The 15,855-nt window shown below is 37.5% G+C and overlaps 2 protein-coding genes across 4 annotated transcripts; one reads left to right on the top strand and one right to left on the bottom strand.

Moving 5' to 3' along the window:
• Window positions 1-315: 315 nt before the first annotated feature.
• On the top strand, window positions 316-3,275 carry LOC145088822 (COBRA-like protein 7). The gene is made up of 2 exons (XM_079027238.1): window positions 316-941; window positions 1,703-3,275. The coding sequence occupies exons 1-2, from the start codon at window positions 404-406 to the stop codon at window positions 3,112-3,114; spliced, it is 1,950 nt and encodes a 649-aa protein (XP_078883364.1). The 5' UTR covers window positions 316-403; the 3' UTR covers window positions 3,115-3,275.
• Window positions 3,276-10,381: 7,106 nt separating this feature from the next.
• On the bottom strand, window positions 10,382-13,851 carry LOC145088801 (two-component response regulator ARR2-like). Of its 3 annotated transcripts, none has more exons than XM_079027221.1 (6): window positions 13,400-13,851; window positions 12,678-12,830; window positions 12,158-12,529; window positions 11,978-12,054; window positions 10,674-11,861; window positions 10,382-10,581 (listed from the first exon to the last, which is right to left on the bottom strand). In XM_079027221.1, exons 1-6 carry the CDS (start codon window positions 13,626-13,628, stop codon window positions 10,504-10,506), a joined length of 2,097 nt encoding a protein of 698 aa, XP_078883347.1. In that variant the 5' UTR covers window positions 13,629-13,851; the 3' UTR covers window positions 10,382-10,503. The 3 variants fall into 3 exon arrangements, with proteins under 3 accessions (XP_078883347.1, XP_078883340.1, XP_078883353.1); XM_079027214.1 differs by having other exon boundaries at window positions 10,382-10,584; window positions 13,400-13,850; XM_079027227.1 differs by having other exon boundaries at window positions 10,382-10,584; window positions 10,674-11,825; window positions 13,400-13,849.
• Window positions 13,852-15,855: the final 2,004 nt, after the last annotated feature.

Genomic DNA, 15,855 nt, shown 5'->3' with positions numbered 1-15,855 from the left:
AATAAAATAAAAGTCACCGTTCAAAACATTACAACATTGTGACAATATCATTAGATTTTAATAAATCTAGCATATAATTGGGTTTTGGTAAAAGTATTTTAATTTTTTTCGATACCAAAAAATAAAATAAAAGTCACCGTTCAAAACTTTTAAAAGTATTTAAATAACCTAAATAAAATAATTGTGAAACCCCAATAATCTTAAATCTTAAAGTTGGATAGATTGTGTAATTTTTTTGTAATACACAAATTCAAAAAAATAAAATATCGAAGACAGCTAGTAACACGCGGTGTCAGGTTTTCTTGCCCAATTCAAGTGATTCACACCTCAGCTCCCTCCTCGTTTCCTCTCTTCGTTATATACGCTTTTCCCTTTCTCTCTCTACAATACAGAAATTCAAATCATGGCTTCTAGCTTCTCTCTCATCACCACCACACTTCTCCTTCTCGCCACCATTACCGCCGCCCAAACTCCAACTCCAACACCACCGTCACCGCCACCAGCGTCCGATTCCTGCAACGGCGTCTACTTATCCTACACTTACACATCCGGATCCAAGCTCCCACCAAACCGAACATCAAATCAACCCTACCGCTTCGAATCAACCCTCAGAGTCCTCAATAACGCCGACGAAGAGCTTAAATCATGGAGGGTGTTTGTGGGTTTTCAGCACGATGAGTACTTGGTATCTGCTTCTAATGCTGTGATTGCTGATGGGTCTGCTACTTTTCCGGGTCCGGTTGGAAACGGCACCGTTTTTGCTGGATTTCCAAGTGCTGATCTCAAGACTGCTATTGAAACTGCTGGAGATGTGAATCAGATGTCGGTTGAGGTCGATTTTGTGGGTACGCAGTTCGGAGTCGACTCGCCCGCTGTTCCTATGCCTTCAAATATTTCTCTAGTGAATGATGGCTTTGTTTGCCCTAGACCTTCTATGCAAGGTAAATTTTTCTTTATTTATGCTTTATAACCTTACTATAGCTTACCATGGATGAAAAGGATTATGATCAGAGATTGCTCTGTTTGATAATTTCTAAAAACTATCATTTGACTTCGATGTGTACTATTTGATTAGATCAGTGGAGCGTTTTTATAGATCTGATCTTAGTTTATATGTATCCATATCACTGAAGAAACTTATTAATTTGATCTTACTCGAAGTGGGTTATTTTTAATTGCTTGAAATTTGCCATGGTCCAACTTAGTGTGTGATGTATTTGAAAGTTTAGCTAATTTTGATTTATGGTAATTCTTTCTTGATTTCAATTGTTTGAACGTTTTTACTCAAGGGCTCTTTGTTACTGAATTTGTTTTTGTTTCAAATCCTTCAAATATTTAAAATTTGTTTCCATCAAGCAATTGATCAGCAAATTCTTTGGTAGTTCCATCTTCCATGAGTGTCTAATTTTTGTAGATGTTTGACTTCTTGAAATGGTTTCTATTATTAATTGCTTAAAACTTGCTGGATTGAGTCTTAAATTTACGTAATTGTGGCTTCTTTAAAATACTACCTTGTTTTCAATTGCTTGACCAATTCATTTAAGGGTTCTTCTTGATTCATTCTTACTTCAATCGTGTCCGTAATTGAAAATTAACAAATTCTTTAATAATTGATGGTTATGTGAACAAACAATTTTACTTGATTAATATGTTTGACTTTGCTAATTTTACTTGACTAATATATTTGACTAAATCTTGCTAGGAACCCGAGTGATGCAAGTATGTTGCAGAAAAGATCCAAACGCTTTAACCAACATCACAACACAAGACGAATTTCTCCCACGCCAATCTGGTGATCTAACAATCGCATACGATATAATCCGAACATATGAATCAAATTATTGGGCCGAAGTCAAAATCGAAAATCACAACGCACTCGGACGCCTCGATAATTGGAACTTAACATGGGATTGGATGCGAGACGAATTCATAAACGACATAAAAGGCGCATACCCTTACACCCGTGATTCATCCGAATGTATATTCGGTCCACAAGGCGCATTCTACCAACAAATGGATTTCTCAACCGTTCTAAATTGTGAAAGATCCCCCACTTTAATCGATCTACCCCTCGAAATGACCAACAACACACAAAGAGGAATGATCCCGTTTTGTTGCCGAAACGGGACGATTTTACCCCCGACAATGGACCCCACAAAGTCAAAATCCGCTTTTCAAATCCACGTTTACAAAATGCCACCAGATTTAAACCGATCCGAACTCATCCCGCCTCAAAATTTCAAAATCTCCGGACGGTTAAACCCGGATTACAAATGTGGAGCGCCGGTTCGGGTCAGCCCGACCGAGTTCCTTGACCCGAGCGGACTCCCCGGGCCCACTGCGGTCTCGTCTTGGCAAGTTGTATGTAATATTACACAAGCGAAAGATTCGAGCCCGAGATGTTGTGTCTCGTTTTCCGCGTACTACAACGAGTCGATCATCCCCTGCCCGACTTGCGCGTGTGGCTGCCCGAATTCTCGAACGTGTAGCGCGACCGCGCCTGCGATGTTTCTACCCGCCCAGGCTTTGCTTGTTCCGTTTGAGAATCGGACCGCGCTCTCGACCGCGTGGGCTTCCCTCCAACGTCGGGCAGTTCCCAATCCGCTCCCCTGTGGTGACAACTGTGGGGTCAGTCTTAACTGGCATTTGCTGACCGATTATCGGGGCGGGTGGTCTGCCCGGATTACTCTTTTTAATTGGGATGATTCTTCGTTTGCTGACTGGTTTGTTGCGGTGGAAATGGACAAATCTGCCCCTGGGTTTGAGAAGGCGTATTCGTTTAATGGAACCGGGATTGAATTGCATGGGGTTAATGATACGATATTTATGCAGGGTTTACCGGGGTTGAATTATTTGGTTGGGGAAGTTGACGGGGATAACCCGAAGAGGGACCCACGGGTACCCGGGAAACAACAATCGGTGATTTCGTTCAATAAGAAACTGACACCTGGCATTGATGTGGCTGGTGGGGATGGGTTTCCGGTTAAGGTTTTTTTCAATGGTGAAGAGTGTGCGCTTCCGAGGGTACTTCCGACGAGTGGTGGTTTCCGGCGGGGATCCGGCGTGGTGGTTTCGGGTATTGTGGCAGTTATCATGGTGGTGATGTTGATGTAGTGTTAGTTGGTATGGATGTGGAGGTTGATTTTTTTGTAGAATTGTTTAATTTTTTTTAATGAGAAGGAAAAGATCGTATAGAGAGACTCATTTGTATAGAAATGTTGTAATATCATACTTGCTGCTTATTTATCGTCTTAAACCATCATATTTGACACTCACCAACATTTTTTTGGTGTCCACCATTTTATTTCACTTTCACTAATGAAAATATTTATATTTTTTTCTGCTTGATAGTTGACTGTTTTAACATGCTATATATCATGTTAAAGTTAAATTGATCACAAGAGTTATGCGCAATCTTTGTTTTTTCAATGGCATATAGATTTGGGGATAACTCCTTTAATAGTAAATCTTCACACCAAATGTCCTTCCAAAAGTATGTTTTATCTTCTTTCCAACCACGTTTGTAAACAAACGCCAAAGTAATTCCTTTATCTTCAAACTCCAGATCAATTTGCGAGATAGTGAGTAACACACCTTTTAAAGTTATCTTCGCAAGCGATTTACCATCAATATATATGTAGAAAGTAAGGATTCAAGATTGAGGAATGAACTTCCATTTTCTTTATTAACTTAATCAATGGTACAAGAATATATATATACACATAGCACACAAACAAACTACTAATCTACAACCTATTATCCAAGATCTAGATAACATTTACATCTAACTATCCTTCCTTATTTTGTTCTTGTCAACACTCCTCATCAAGGTGGTGAATGTATGTACATCATTCCCAACTTGTCAAAAGATCAATGGAAGACTCTCCCATATACGGCTTTCGTAAGCATGTCTGCAAGTTGATATTCAGAAGCAATACGAGGAAGCACAACAGTTTCTTTTCAAGGTGGTTCTTGATAAAATGTTTATCTATTTCTACGTGTTTAGTTTAGTCGTGTCATGTTGGACTGGATTATTGGTTATTTTCACAGCAGGCTCATTATCACATTCTAGTTGCATCGGAGTTGGGATATCCCAGATCTCTTAAGACCCTTTTTATCCATGGGAGCTCGCATACACCATGGATTATTCCTGTAAATTCTGCTTTTGCACTCGATCTTGATACAAACTTGTGTTTCTTACTTCTCCATGTAACAAGATGTCTACCCACAAATGTGAAATATCCTAAAGTGGACTTCCCATCTGTTCGATCTCCAGCCCAATCTGCATCCGTGTACCCACTAATTTGGTCTCGATTCTTTCCAAAAAATAACATTTTTTCTGGTGATTATTTAAGGTACCTTAAAATTCGGTACACTGCATTCATATGATCTTCACTTGGAGCGTGCATGCACCGGCTAACAACACTTACAACATACACTATATCCTGCCTTGTCTTGTATGGGACAAGTAAATGAGCTTTCCCACTAGTTTTTGATACCGATCTTTACTAGTGGGAACTTGGTCCGGAAGAATTGTCAACTTGTGGTTGGTTTCAATAAGTGTATAAACGGGTTTATATTCCAACATACCAGTCTCTGTAAACAAATCTAGCATATACTGTAACGCCCGTGTTTCTAGGCTAGACATTAATGATGATTTAAAAGTCTAGGTCAACCTTTGTAACTTGTTTTGAAATAATAAATATGTATTATTTGATTATTATGTGTTTTATGTTTAATTATTAAAATTTAATGAGTTAAGGATAAAAATAAGCATCGAAAATAAATGTTAGATAAAGCCGATATCTATGAAGAAAGTTGTAGTGATTGAAACAATGATTGCCGAGATATAAAGAATACCGAAATCCGAGTTATAACGAAGAAGTTATGACCTGTCGAAGTTTCGCGATAGAACCGGCACGACGCTGTATGACGTAAAAAGTGAGTTTACGATAAAGTGCTTTTTAGCCTTAGTGATCTAAATGACACTCGTAGAGTCGTAGTGTTCGTTAAATCGAGAACGTGCATAAAAAGAACGCCCAAATCTGACTTCGTACGAGGAAGTTATGATTTTTCTAAGTTTCGGCTAAGCAGTATGCAGCCTGAAACTCGAATTTTAGATCAAGTGATTTTTAGCTGAAACAACCTTAACGAGAATTGAAGATATTGTTGATAGTAGTTCCACGGTAAAAATACAGACGAAAACGGACGTCGGATGAAGAAGTTATGAATTTTTAACGGACTTTTCCTGTCCCGCCCTGTTAAAAATATAACTTTAAAAATAAAGTCAAAATTAGCCGACAGGGTCTAAACGAAAGTTGTAGAGTATAATTTCACCTACAAGTGGATATAAAGAACGTCGAAAACGGAACTCGTATGCGAAAGATACAGATTTTTGAAGTTCCGGGCACAAACTTCGAGGTTGGTCCGAAGTAGTATGACTAGCGTACTTAGAGTACGCCCCGCGTACTCGGAAGCTAGGTCAGAAGTTGGCTACGTCGCCCTTTCCTTCGAGGCGGTGATGTGACACGTATTTGGATATATGATACCTTCCTTTTGCATTTACATCCGACACATATTGTTTCTTTGGTATTCCTCTGGTACTCCTTATGGGGTACCTTGGATCAGTTTCTTTGTCTAAAACATGTACAGAAGAGGCAGACACAAATTCTGATATGTTAGTATTTACATCTTCGTAATTTCCGTGATCAGGTGTGGTTATGTGAGGACAGGACCGGGTTCGGTGGTGAGATTAGGATCAGGTTCGGTGGTAACATTAGGATCGGGGCCTGTATTATTGGACAAACTGCTCATAGATTCATCTTCACTGTCTTTTTCCTCGTTGTTAAGTTTGAAAGGTTATCTGTCTGTGTCTTTGACGACAAGTTCGTTTGTTTTATCATTATGGGGATTCACGTCTGTTTGTCTCCTTCTTGAAGGGAATCCTCATGATCAAAGTATATCACAACTTCATGGAATGATATGTCTTGAGTTACATATTTTTTTCAATGTAGTCATAACATTTATACCCTTTCTTGTAGTCCGTATATCCTACAAAGAAACATCGAAGGGCTCGTGGTTCGAGTTTTTCGATGTCTTGGTGAACATAGGTAATGCAACCAAAGATTCTTGGTTCCGAATCATTGTGAGGTGGATTATCAACGATTTCATGCAGTTTTTGAGGTGGGGTTTTGAACTCTATTACCCGAGACAACATACAATTCATAATATATGCAACAGATCGAATTGCTTCTCCCCAATACTTTCAGGGTACATTCATGTCAAAAAAAGACGCACGAACGATTTCCAGGATCTTTCGATTCCTTCTTTCGGCCAACCCATTTTGTTGGGGTGTTCTAGCACATGATGTTTGGTGTCTGATTGGTTTTTCTTGGCAAAACTATTCCATTTTGTGGTTGATGTATTCCCCACCGTTATCAGACTGTAGGACTTGGATATCTTTCTTGTAGTTTTAACGATTCTATGTAATTCTTTAAATGCACGAATAACTTATCCTTTGTTCTTTAAAAGAGATCCAGATCATCTTAGTACATTCATCTATAAATGTTACAAAATATGTTGCATCACTTGGGGTAGGAATTGGAGATGGGCCCTAAACATCAGAATGAATTGTCATGAACGAAACTGTAGTTTTATTAGTGCTATGAACATATGAAACTATCTTGTGTTTTTTCTAACTCATATATTCCACAACTAAATTCACTATCAGGTACATTAAAAAAAATTGGCTTAAGTTTCCTAAGATAACTAAAGGATAAATGTCCAAAGTTGACGATACCATAACATTGCCAATGACTTATTTGATTGAATTACTCCTACATGATGAGCATGAATCTGATGGTGTTCTTCAAGATAGTACAACCGTCCCTTCCTAATACCATAACCAAGAATCCAATGTGTCTCCAATTCCTGAAACATACAATCATTTTTCCAAAAAGTCACATAACAATTCAAAGTTTCAGTTATTTAGCTAACTGATAAAAGGTTTGATGAAAATCAAGGAACAACTAATACATAGTCAAGTTCCATCGAGCTTGAGACTTTTATAGACCCTTCGGCAATCACGGGTTTCGTTTCTCCATTAGCTGTGTGAATGCTAGCTTGTTTAGGAGGATAAGACGTTACTAAGTTTTTAGAATTGTTGGTCATATGATTCGTTGCTCCTGTGTCAATTATCCAACTATTATTTTGAGTGTGGTTGTGGTGAAACATACCAAAGTTGTTGGAAGTATGAGTTGCCATTAGAGTAGTAACTTTTTGGACTTGAGGTGAGGTGGCTACTGATGTCTGTCCATTTTTCTTTCTTGGCTTCTTTGTAAATTCCCACCACTCTGGTTAACTCTGGGTAATTGATGATCTCATAGCACCTGAGTTTAGAATGTCCTTCTTCTCCACAATGTGTACACATGAGGTTACTCCCTCCCGTTGTGTTTTGTCCTTTCCTGGGTCGATTTATGGTTGCCATATGAACCACGTTGTCTGGTTCTTGTTTTGGCTCCTCCATAGTCTGTCGTTGATTTTGATCTTTACAGATATAGGCATAACATGCTTATAAACTGAAGGGCGGATCTTTTTTCAAGATCTCACTTCTTGCTTGACTAAATCTGGAGTCTAGGCCAGCCAGGAAGATGCGCACACGGAAACGTGATAGGGTTTTATTCACTACAACTGCATCTTCAACGGTATCTTCCTGACTAGTCAAACGAGTGTAAATGTCTTGGAACATGCTTGTCAATTCATTGTAGTAGGTTGGGAGGGATCAACCATTCTGACGAGTGTGAAACAATTTCCGGTTTAGATCGAACAACTTCTTGGAGACAGCCTCCCAGATCTCAGCTGCCGTCTGGAATCGGATAAAACGTCGTGTTAGGGTTGAGCTCATTGAATAAATTAGCCAACTTTTAACCCTGTTGTTATCAACCAACCAAGTTTCGATTTGTTTCTTCGTTTGTCATGGGTTTCTTGGAAGCCCTTGTGAGAAACCCAGATTTGTTTCGTGCTCCAATCCTCATCACTATTATCTGAGACCATAAGGGATAGTTTGTGTCATCAAGGATGACTCTAGTGGGGAATGGTGCATCTTGTTCGTTCTAAACAATGACAGAGGAAGGGGTTGATGATGAGCCATCTTCGCCACCCATGATGAGCAGATTTTATATTTTTCTTCAAGGTCTAGTATGCTCTGATACCATGTAGAAAGTAAGGATTTAAGATTGAGGAATGGACTTCCGTTTTCTATGTTAATTCAATCACACGAACAAGAATATATGAACACGTAGCATACAAACAAACTAATAATCTACAACCTATTATCCAAGATCTAGATAACATTTAAATCTAACTACCATTATCCTGCTCTCGTCAACAATATATGCATGTTTGTTAGTAGTGATATATAACCATTGTCAAATTTTGGGTGGCTTATGGCTTCCATCAATAAAATTAAAATATATGGTTAAACCATACAAATGACCAAAAATAATGTTTTTTTTTTTTTTTTTTTTTTTTTTTTTTTTTTTTTTGTATATTGTCCTTTGTAGTATATACTTGAGCGGAATAAATATATATTTTCCAAAAGGCAGATGTGACTCGATGTCAGAACCTCTGATGGTATTCGTGTAAGGGTTGGTTGCAAAAGTCACAATATTCGTTCACCTTGTAAGGTAGTTTTTTAATCAATATGATCATTTAAATTCTAGTATAAGAAACCTAACACTATACGATCAATTATTAAAGAAATATGCTGAATACAAAGTTGAAATAATAAAAGTGTACTACGTTTTTGTTACAATATCTTAATCAAAATCCCTTAGTGTAAATTATTAATCGAGTCTAAAATGCTTAACAATCTTTTTTATCAAGTGCCAACGCTCCTCTTTAGTTTTTGTAGATTTTTGTGTCGAAAAGAACAAAAAAAAAAGATTGAAAAACTCAATCTGCATGCAACAAGATTAGAAAAATATAAAAACCAAAATGAGTTTTGGAAAACAGTAAACCCGTATCTGGATTTGTACTTGATACACGATGCCGAAATTTTCATGAACATGGGCCTAAACTACCAAATGATTGGTATCATTGATCTCTCTTTGATGTACATATGAAGTTGAAATCGTTGAAGAATATGAAATGGAATGTGTGGATAAGTGTTATGTGTTAGAATGGGCGTGTTATGAAAACTATTAGAATAGGAAAAGTGTAGTAAGCGCAAGTCCACTAAATTAGTCCAGTGATTACCACTAATTGTATGAAACATTTCAAAATGAAGTTGACTCAGGTTTGAATCTAACAGTCTTCAACTTAAGGATAACCTGTCATTAAACAAAAAGAGAAAGTAAATATCCTCTTATATTTTATTCTTAGTTATCAATTAAATATCCTCCTACATTTTATTCCTATTTATCCTCCTACCATTTCTCAAACAAAAAACTTCAATCCATCAATCTTTCTCACCTTTGAAACAAACATAAAACTTGTTAAAGTACTCATTGTATTGATATCAAGTTTTGACATTAACTTGGATTTGACCTCCTTATCTCTTCAACATGCTTCATAGTTTAGCATAATGGTCTTGCAAAATTCTTTCAATATCCAACAATGTCTCCTTGGCTCCTTTACGCCTATCCATAACTAACTTTGTAAGTTATATTTCTTAATAATGTCATTGCACATATCCCTTGGGAAAAACATTAGGTCTCCAAAAGGTGCTTCCTCCACTTAAGCATCATCTATCTTATTTAATCCTTTCATAACATCTACACAAAGATAACAAACCAACAAAGAAGATGATATTGCAACACAAATATGTACAAAGAACTTGTAACAACATGGAAAACATGATTTTTTTTTTTCAAACAAATGTTGGTTACATGGAAAAAGATGAAATCTTCACTTTCCCCCATTCACAAGATTCAATCGGTACTCTCATTTAGAATATTGAATCGTTCACTTCATTGATTTCAACGATGAAAACATATAAAACATGTTTGATCTTTCATTAAGCAAGAATACTCAATTACTATGCACACTACGACCATATATCCTAACAAATAAGATTTACGTTAAAAACCTTAAAAACAAGCACAAAACTACGTATTATTATTCCAAAGACTAATTAAAGAGAATTATAGTAAATCTTCAGATTCACAATCCTAGGAAATTGCTTGCTCGTTCGGGTCTTTTGCAGGCTACCTAAAGCAGTCAAAAATTTCCACACGTCTATGCCTTTGCATTTCGTGCTCTCGAGCTCTACTATCATCATCATCATCATATTCACAACAGCAATATATATATATATATATATATATATATATATATATATATATATATATATATATATATATATATATATATAAAGCAACCGGAATTTCAAGATCTTGTTATCTTGGCAGTTGATAGCCGGTGATTTGGATATAAGTCAACCTATGTACACCAGAAACTGCACAACGTCCAACACTTTAAGCACAAAGTACAACTCCTCTCTTATTACACCGGTAGATTATCCAATGCATACCCGTCAAACCCAAACTCGTTTTCCGGCTGCCCGACACTCTCTTGCTGCTGCTGCTGGCATCACAAAATACAACATTATTAGCAAAAGGGTATTTTAAATATTTCATTAAAAGGGTATTTTAGACATTTCACTAAAAACATACTTGCTTTAGAATCGCGGCTAAAAGATCATCTTGACCATACTGTTCAGGATATAAATTATTATGAGAGCTTCCATCATTGAAGCTTTCGGCTTTCACCCTCAACGAATTCTCCCCGACATAAGCATTACGAGGTTGACCAATGTTTGACCCGTTACGGTGGGTCCCGGTGGTAGTAAGATTACGATTCTGCCCTCCCATTTCTTGGCCAGAAGACCGGCTATGTTGAAGTAAGACCGGAGGAGACTGGTCAAAGGTCAAACCAACATCTTGTAAACCCCAATCCCGATACCCATTTTGATTTAAATCATTAAAAATATCATAACTTGGAACAATCCCTCTTCTCGAAACCTTACTATCTAAGCTCCCATCTCCTTGTAGGGTCGATGACGAGGACGTAATATTTGAAATTCCCAAACTACCCCCGATAGGGTAACTATTCCCGCTCGAATCCGTTTTATGATTCATTGAGAAATCCACAAGAGACGAAGCTTGTGACACCACGGGATTGTACACCGTTGTTGTTGCCAGGTCAACCACTCCGCCACGTGTCAACATCTCACTGGACAAAACCGGCTGTTGCCTCATCCCATGATGAGGAATAGCATTCGGAATCGACTGACCTTGAACTTGACCATGACCATGACCTTGACTTTGACTTTGACTTTGATTTTGATTTTGATTTTGATTTTGATTTTGACCACCCATCTGGATTAGAACTTGATTGTTCATACTCCCGAATGAATGCTGACCCGATTGATGCAAACTCACAAACTGCTTCGGCTCCATGTTTGTAGGAATCCCGGGAAGTAAATTCATTTGCTTATTGGTATTATTATTATTGGTCAAATGTTGACTTTGGACTTCTGTGTAACGTTTCGGGTTTTCAAAGCTAAAAATGTTTCTTTGGTCAATTACAGGGACTGAAATTGGAGACTTTGAGTTATTTGATCTACCAAGAGCTGCGGCTTGAAGGGTTGCAAGGCTTTGAGGAGGGAGTTGACCGAGTTGACCACTAGCAGCTAGGGCTTGAAGATCAAGCCCATTGAGAGACGAAATCGACCCGTATCCAGCTTCTGGGCTACCCATGAACCCGGTGCTTAGCCCGCCCGGATGCTGTGACCCGCTCAGTCTTCTTAGGTAAAGCCGGTATTTCTGCACCAAATTCTTGCAGTTGTGAGGAAGAAAGGTCTTCAATTCATCACATAAAAAGTCAACAACGAAAAAAAAGTCAAAATTGAAAAAATAACGTTTTTTTTTTTTTTTTTTTCGATTTTCCATTTTTTCAATCCAGAAAAGAAGTTTACTTGAAGATGGCTAGCAACGTTTTCTCTAGTTAACCCGGGAACGTTCATCAACTCCAAGATCTTCTTCGGAACAGCTTCTGTATCCATAAAAGTAACAACATAAAAAGGGTAGATTAGTAATTTTGTAACAAGAATAAAGTTGATAAAAAAGAGTGAAGAAATTAGAATTCAAATTCATACTATCGATTCCGAGCTGATTAACAGCTGCGACAAATTGTTGATGGAGTTCGACAGACCAAACAACACGTGGCTTCTTCAGAGAAGATGAATCGTCTCTTTCATCAGCTTCATCGTCTTCGTCCTTCCTCCTTTTTGTGTTTTTCCAATTATGCCCTTCGTTTGCAGAAGAGGAATAATCGGGCTCTTCTGGGGGTTTCTGTTCATCTGCACTTGCTGATGGCTCGAATTCTTTCCATTCGTGTTTTCTTTTTCGAACAACGTGTTGCCATATGTTACGTAATGCTTCGATTCTCACAGGTTTTATCAAATAATCACAGGCGCCATGAGTAACACCCTTCATCACTACACTCTTGCTGTCATCAGCCGACATCACTGTAAAAACCGAATCAAATTGTCCAAATTTTATTCAGAATTGAATCCAAAAAACGAGAAATTTAACCCAAAGATAGAATTTTGGATGAAGAAATTGGATCGGGGATTGTATTCGGAATCGGAAGTAAAATTAGAGTGGTTGACTTACTGATAACAGGGAGATCCATTTCAATTCCGATGTGTTCAAGGAGTTTGAATCCATCCATATCAGGCATGTGAACGTCGCTTATAACAACATCGAATCCGTTTTTATTTTCTCTCAGATGCGATAAAGCAACCTCGGCTCTGTTACATTTAGTCACTGCAAAATTTTGACCAAAAAAGTCAAATTTCTAGAATTTGAAATCAATGCCATTGATTCAAAAACGCTGTTCAAAAGAATACGACTTCAATAAATCAAAATCAAATCATCATGAGCATGAATCGATTTGGATAAAAGCGACAAACTGCATTAAAGTAACTAATTTAGAAGCAAATAAATGTCAAATTAAGCTGGAAATCATAAAAGGTTTGACTATTACAAACATGTAAAGTGTCGACGTCTAAATATGGCTTAATTTTTGTAAAATAGTCCTAAATCTGAATGTTTTGAACCCTAAATCTAGTTGGGTTTTTGTTTGTTTCAATTTTCTTCCACGGATTTGTAATCTTCTGAGAGATTTTTATGGATAGAAATAGAACAGTATATAGAATAGAAAATATAAAAAATTAAAATTAAAAAAAAAAAAAGTTAACGAAATGATGAAATCAATGATGTGAAAAATTGAACTGGAATTTAAGAAAAAAGGAACATGGATTTATTTAAGTGGAGACATAAATCACAAAAAATAGACTTTTACACAGTGCGTGTGTGTGTGTGTTTGTACGTACCTTCATAGTTGCAGTTTCTAAGCATCTTCTCCAAGATCTTGAGACAAGTTGGGTCATCATCAACAACAAGCACCCGTAGACCGGCCGGAAACTGATCAGGGACGCCGCCGTCGCCTCCGCCTCCGCCACCACCACTGACTCCGCCGCCAGTGGTTGACTTCCAAGAAGCACCACTTGAACTAGGCATCATCGATTGTTTGTTAACTACTTGACCTCCACCAAGATTCATGGATTTTTCCCCAAATAAACACTCAATCACACCCACAAAACTTCATGTTTCAGAATCAGGCCCAAATTGTTTAATTATTTTTAGATAAAAAGATGAGACCAACCAAATTCAGGAAAATCAACAGAAACGGAAACAGATAGAAGATGAATTTTACGGAAGATTTGGACTTTTAGAGAGAGAGAAAGGAAAAGGGGAAGAAATTATATGAGGGTGTATGTGAGATTTATATTGGCACATGGTTTTGTGCTTCAATCTCTGAAGGTTTTTTTGGATTTATTTTATTAAATTAATTTATATTTATATTTATATAGTTTAATATTCTTGCTGATTAGAAAGTGGGTCTCTCCGTTGAGTGTGGATCCAGCTCATGTATGATGTTAACTAACCCCATGCCAGCGAAACCCATAACACATGTACATACATGACTGACATATATGGCCATGTTATAACTTATATATCATCTTCAAAAAAAAAAAAAATGTATATATGTTTTCTTATTTCTAAAAAAACCATATATACTTTTTTAATTCTATAAAGGCTAAACTTAATAAATGATCATCGTGGTTAGCTCAAAATTATCACTTTAGTCCAAAAAGCTTTAGACTAGTCTTACATATCCAAACTTTTTATTTTGTTGCGACTTTGGTCTAATTTGCTTTTAACTTTTTCCTAATGACGATTTTGCCCATATTTTTTATTTTTCTGTTTTTATTATTTTTATTAATTTCTTTTTCCATTTTCTTATTTATTTTTGTTGATTTTAAGATTTAAAAACAAAACTAAGAAAAAAAATCCAACCATACTACTACACCCACCCAGTATCTCTTTAACATACATACTACCTATCTCTCTCACTCCACTGTGTCACCGGAAACAATCGCCACCAGACAGAAAACACCACCACCTGCCAGAGAAAAACGCCACCCACCATAAACTGCCACCACCTGTCGGAAACCATCGCCACAACCACCACTCCCGGTGCCACCCTCTTTCTCTTTTTTCTGCTGCTTCGATCACCTTCTCTATACAACAATCACAGAGCAGTCAAAATGCCCGTCGGAAAGAGCGAAGGTTTCAAATCTATCGTCAGAAAACCCTAAATGGCCGGTGGTGATGGTTCTATTTACAGATCTGGGCAACATAGAAGATGAAGGGCTCCAATTCTCTTTCTCTCTCTCTCTCTCTCTCTCTCTCTCTTTCTCCCCCTCCGTCGTTCTTGACAGCGCCATCGTCTTCGTCGTTTGGGAGGGGGACAACATCGTCACCTCCTGTAAATCAACTTCACCGGAAACCACTTTGGATTCCTCCTTGATCACCGACCTTAGGTTTCGTTGTTGCCTCGAATCAGATCCGTTCGTCTCCGGAGATGGTGAGGAGTTGGAGCTCAGAAGAAGATAGACGTGTTGCAGATCATCGATGCTCCTAATCTACGATGAAAAGATCTTCAAAAAAGATCAGCGAGAAGGGTTTTCATACCAGAACTCCAACGAAATCAAAAAGAGATGTTTCAACGTCAGGTAGGCAACGTCGGAGAATGAGAGAGATGGTGGAGAGAAAGAGAGATGGAGTGGAGAGAGAACGACGGTTGTGGTGGCAGTTTATGGCTGGTGTTGGTGGTTTCAAACAGGTCACATTCCGGTTAGAAGAGGGAGGTCCAAGGAGAAGGGTGATGGTCCGACTGTTCAGCCTTTGTTGGAGTCAGAGGTTCGATGATGTGCAGGTTTAGAGTTTCAGTGTTCTTCATATGTAATGTAGAGAGATAAGGAATGGGTTGGGGGATAAACACTCAATATTTTTTTCTTAGTTATTGTCATATAAAAAATGGAAAAATAAATTAATAAAAATAATAAAAAGTTGAAAAATAAAAAAATAGGGGCAAAATTGTCATTTGAAAAAAATTCAAAGCAAATTGGACCAAACTCGCAACAAAATGAAGAGTTTGGACCTGTAGTGCTAGTCCAAACCTTTTTTGACCAAAGTGACAATTTTGAGCTAACCACAAGGACCATTTGTGCAGTTTAGTCTTTTCTAAAAAGAGATGTTTATTCAAATTTTTGGGATTCGAGTATTTAATAAAAACATTTAAGCTTTTCAACTCGCAAGTAATTACAATCGAATGTACTAACAATACAATTCTTAAATTATTGATTTTTTTAAATCAAATATAGTTCAATACATATCGATAGAAGGCAAACGAGCAACAAGTTGCGCCGCTAGCCCTTTCTGG

This window comes from Lactuca serriola, chromosome 1 (genome assembly GCF_051521515.1).
Source record: "Lactuca serriola cultivar US96UC23 chromosome 1, Lser_US96UC23_V15, whole genome shotgun sequence".
Lineage (NCBI taxonomy): Eukaryota > Viridiplantae > Streptophyta > Magnoliopsida > Asterales > Asteraceae > Lactuca > Lactuca serriola.
This window is presented reverse-complemented; position numbering and strand designations above follow the sequence as displayed.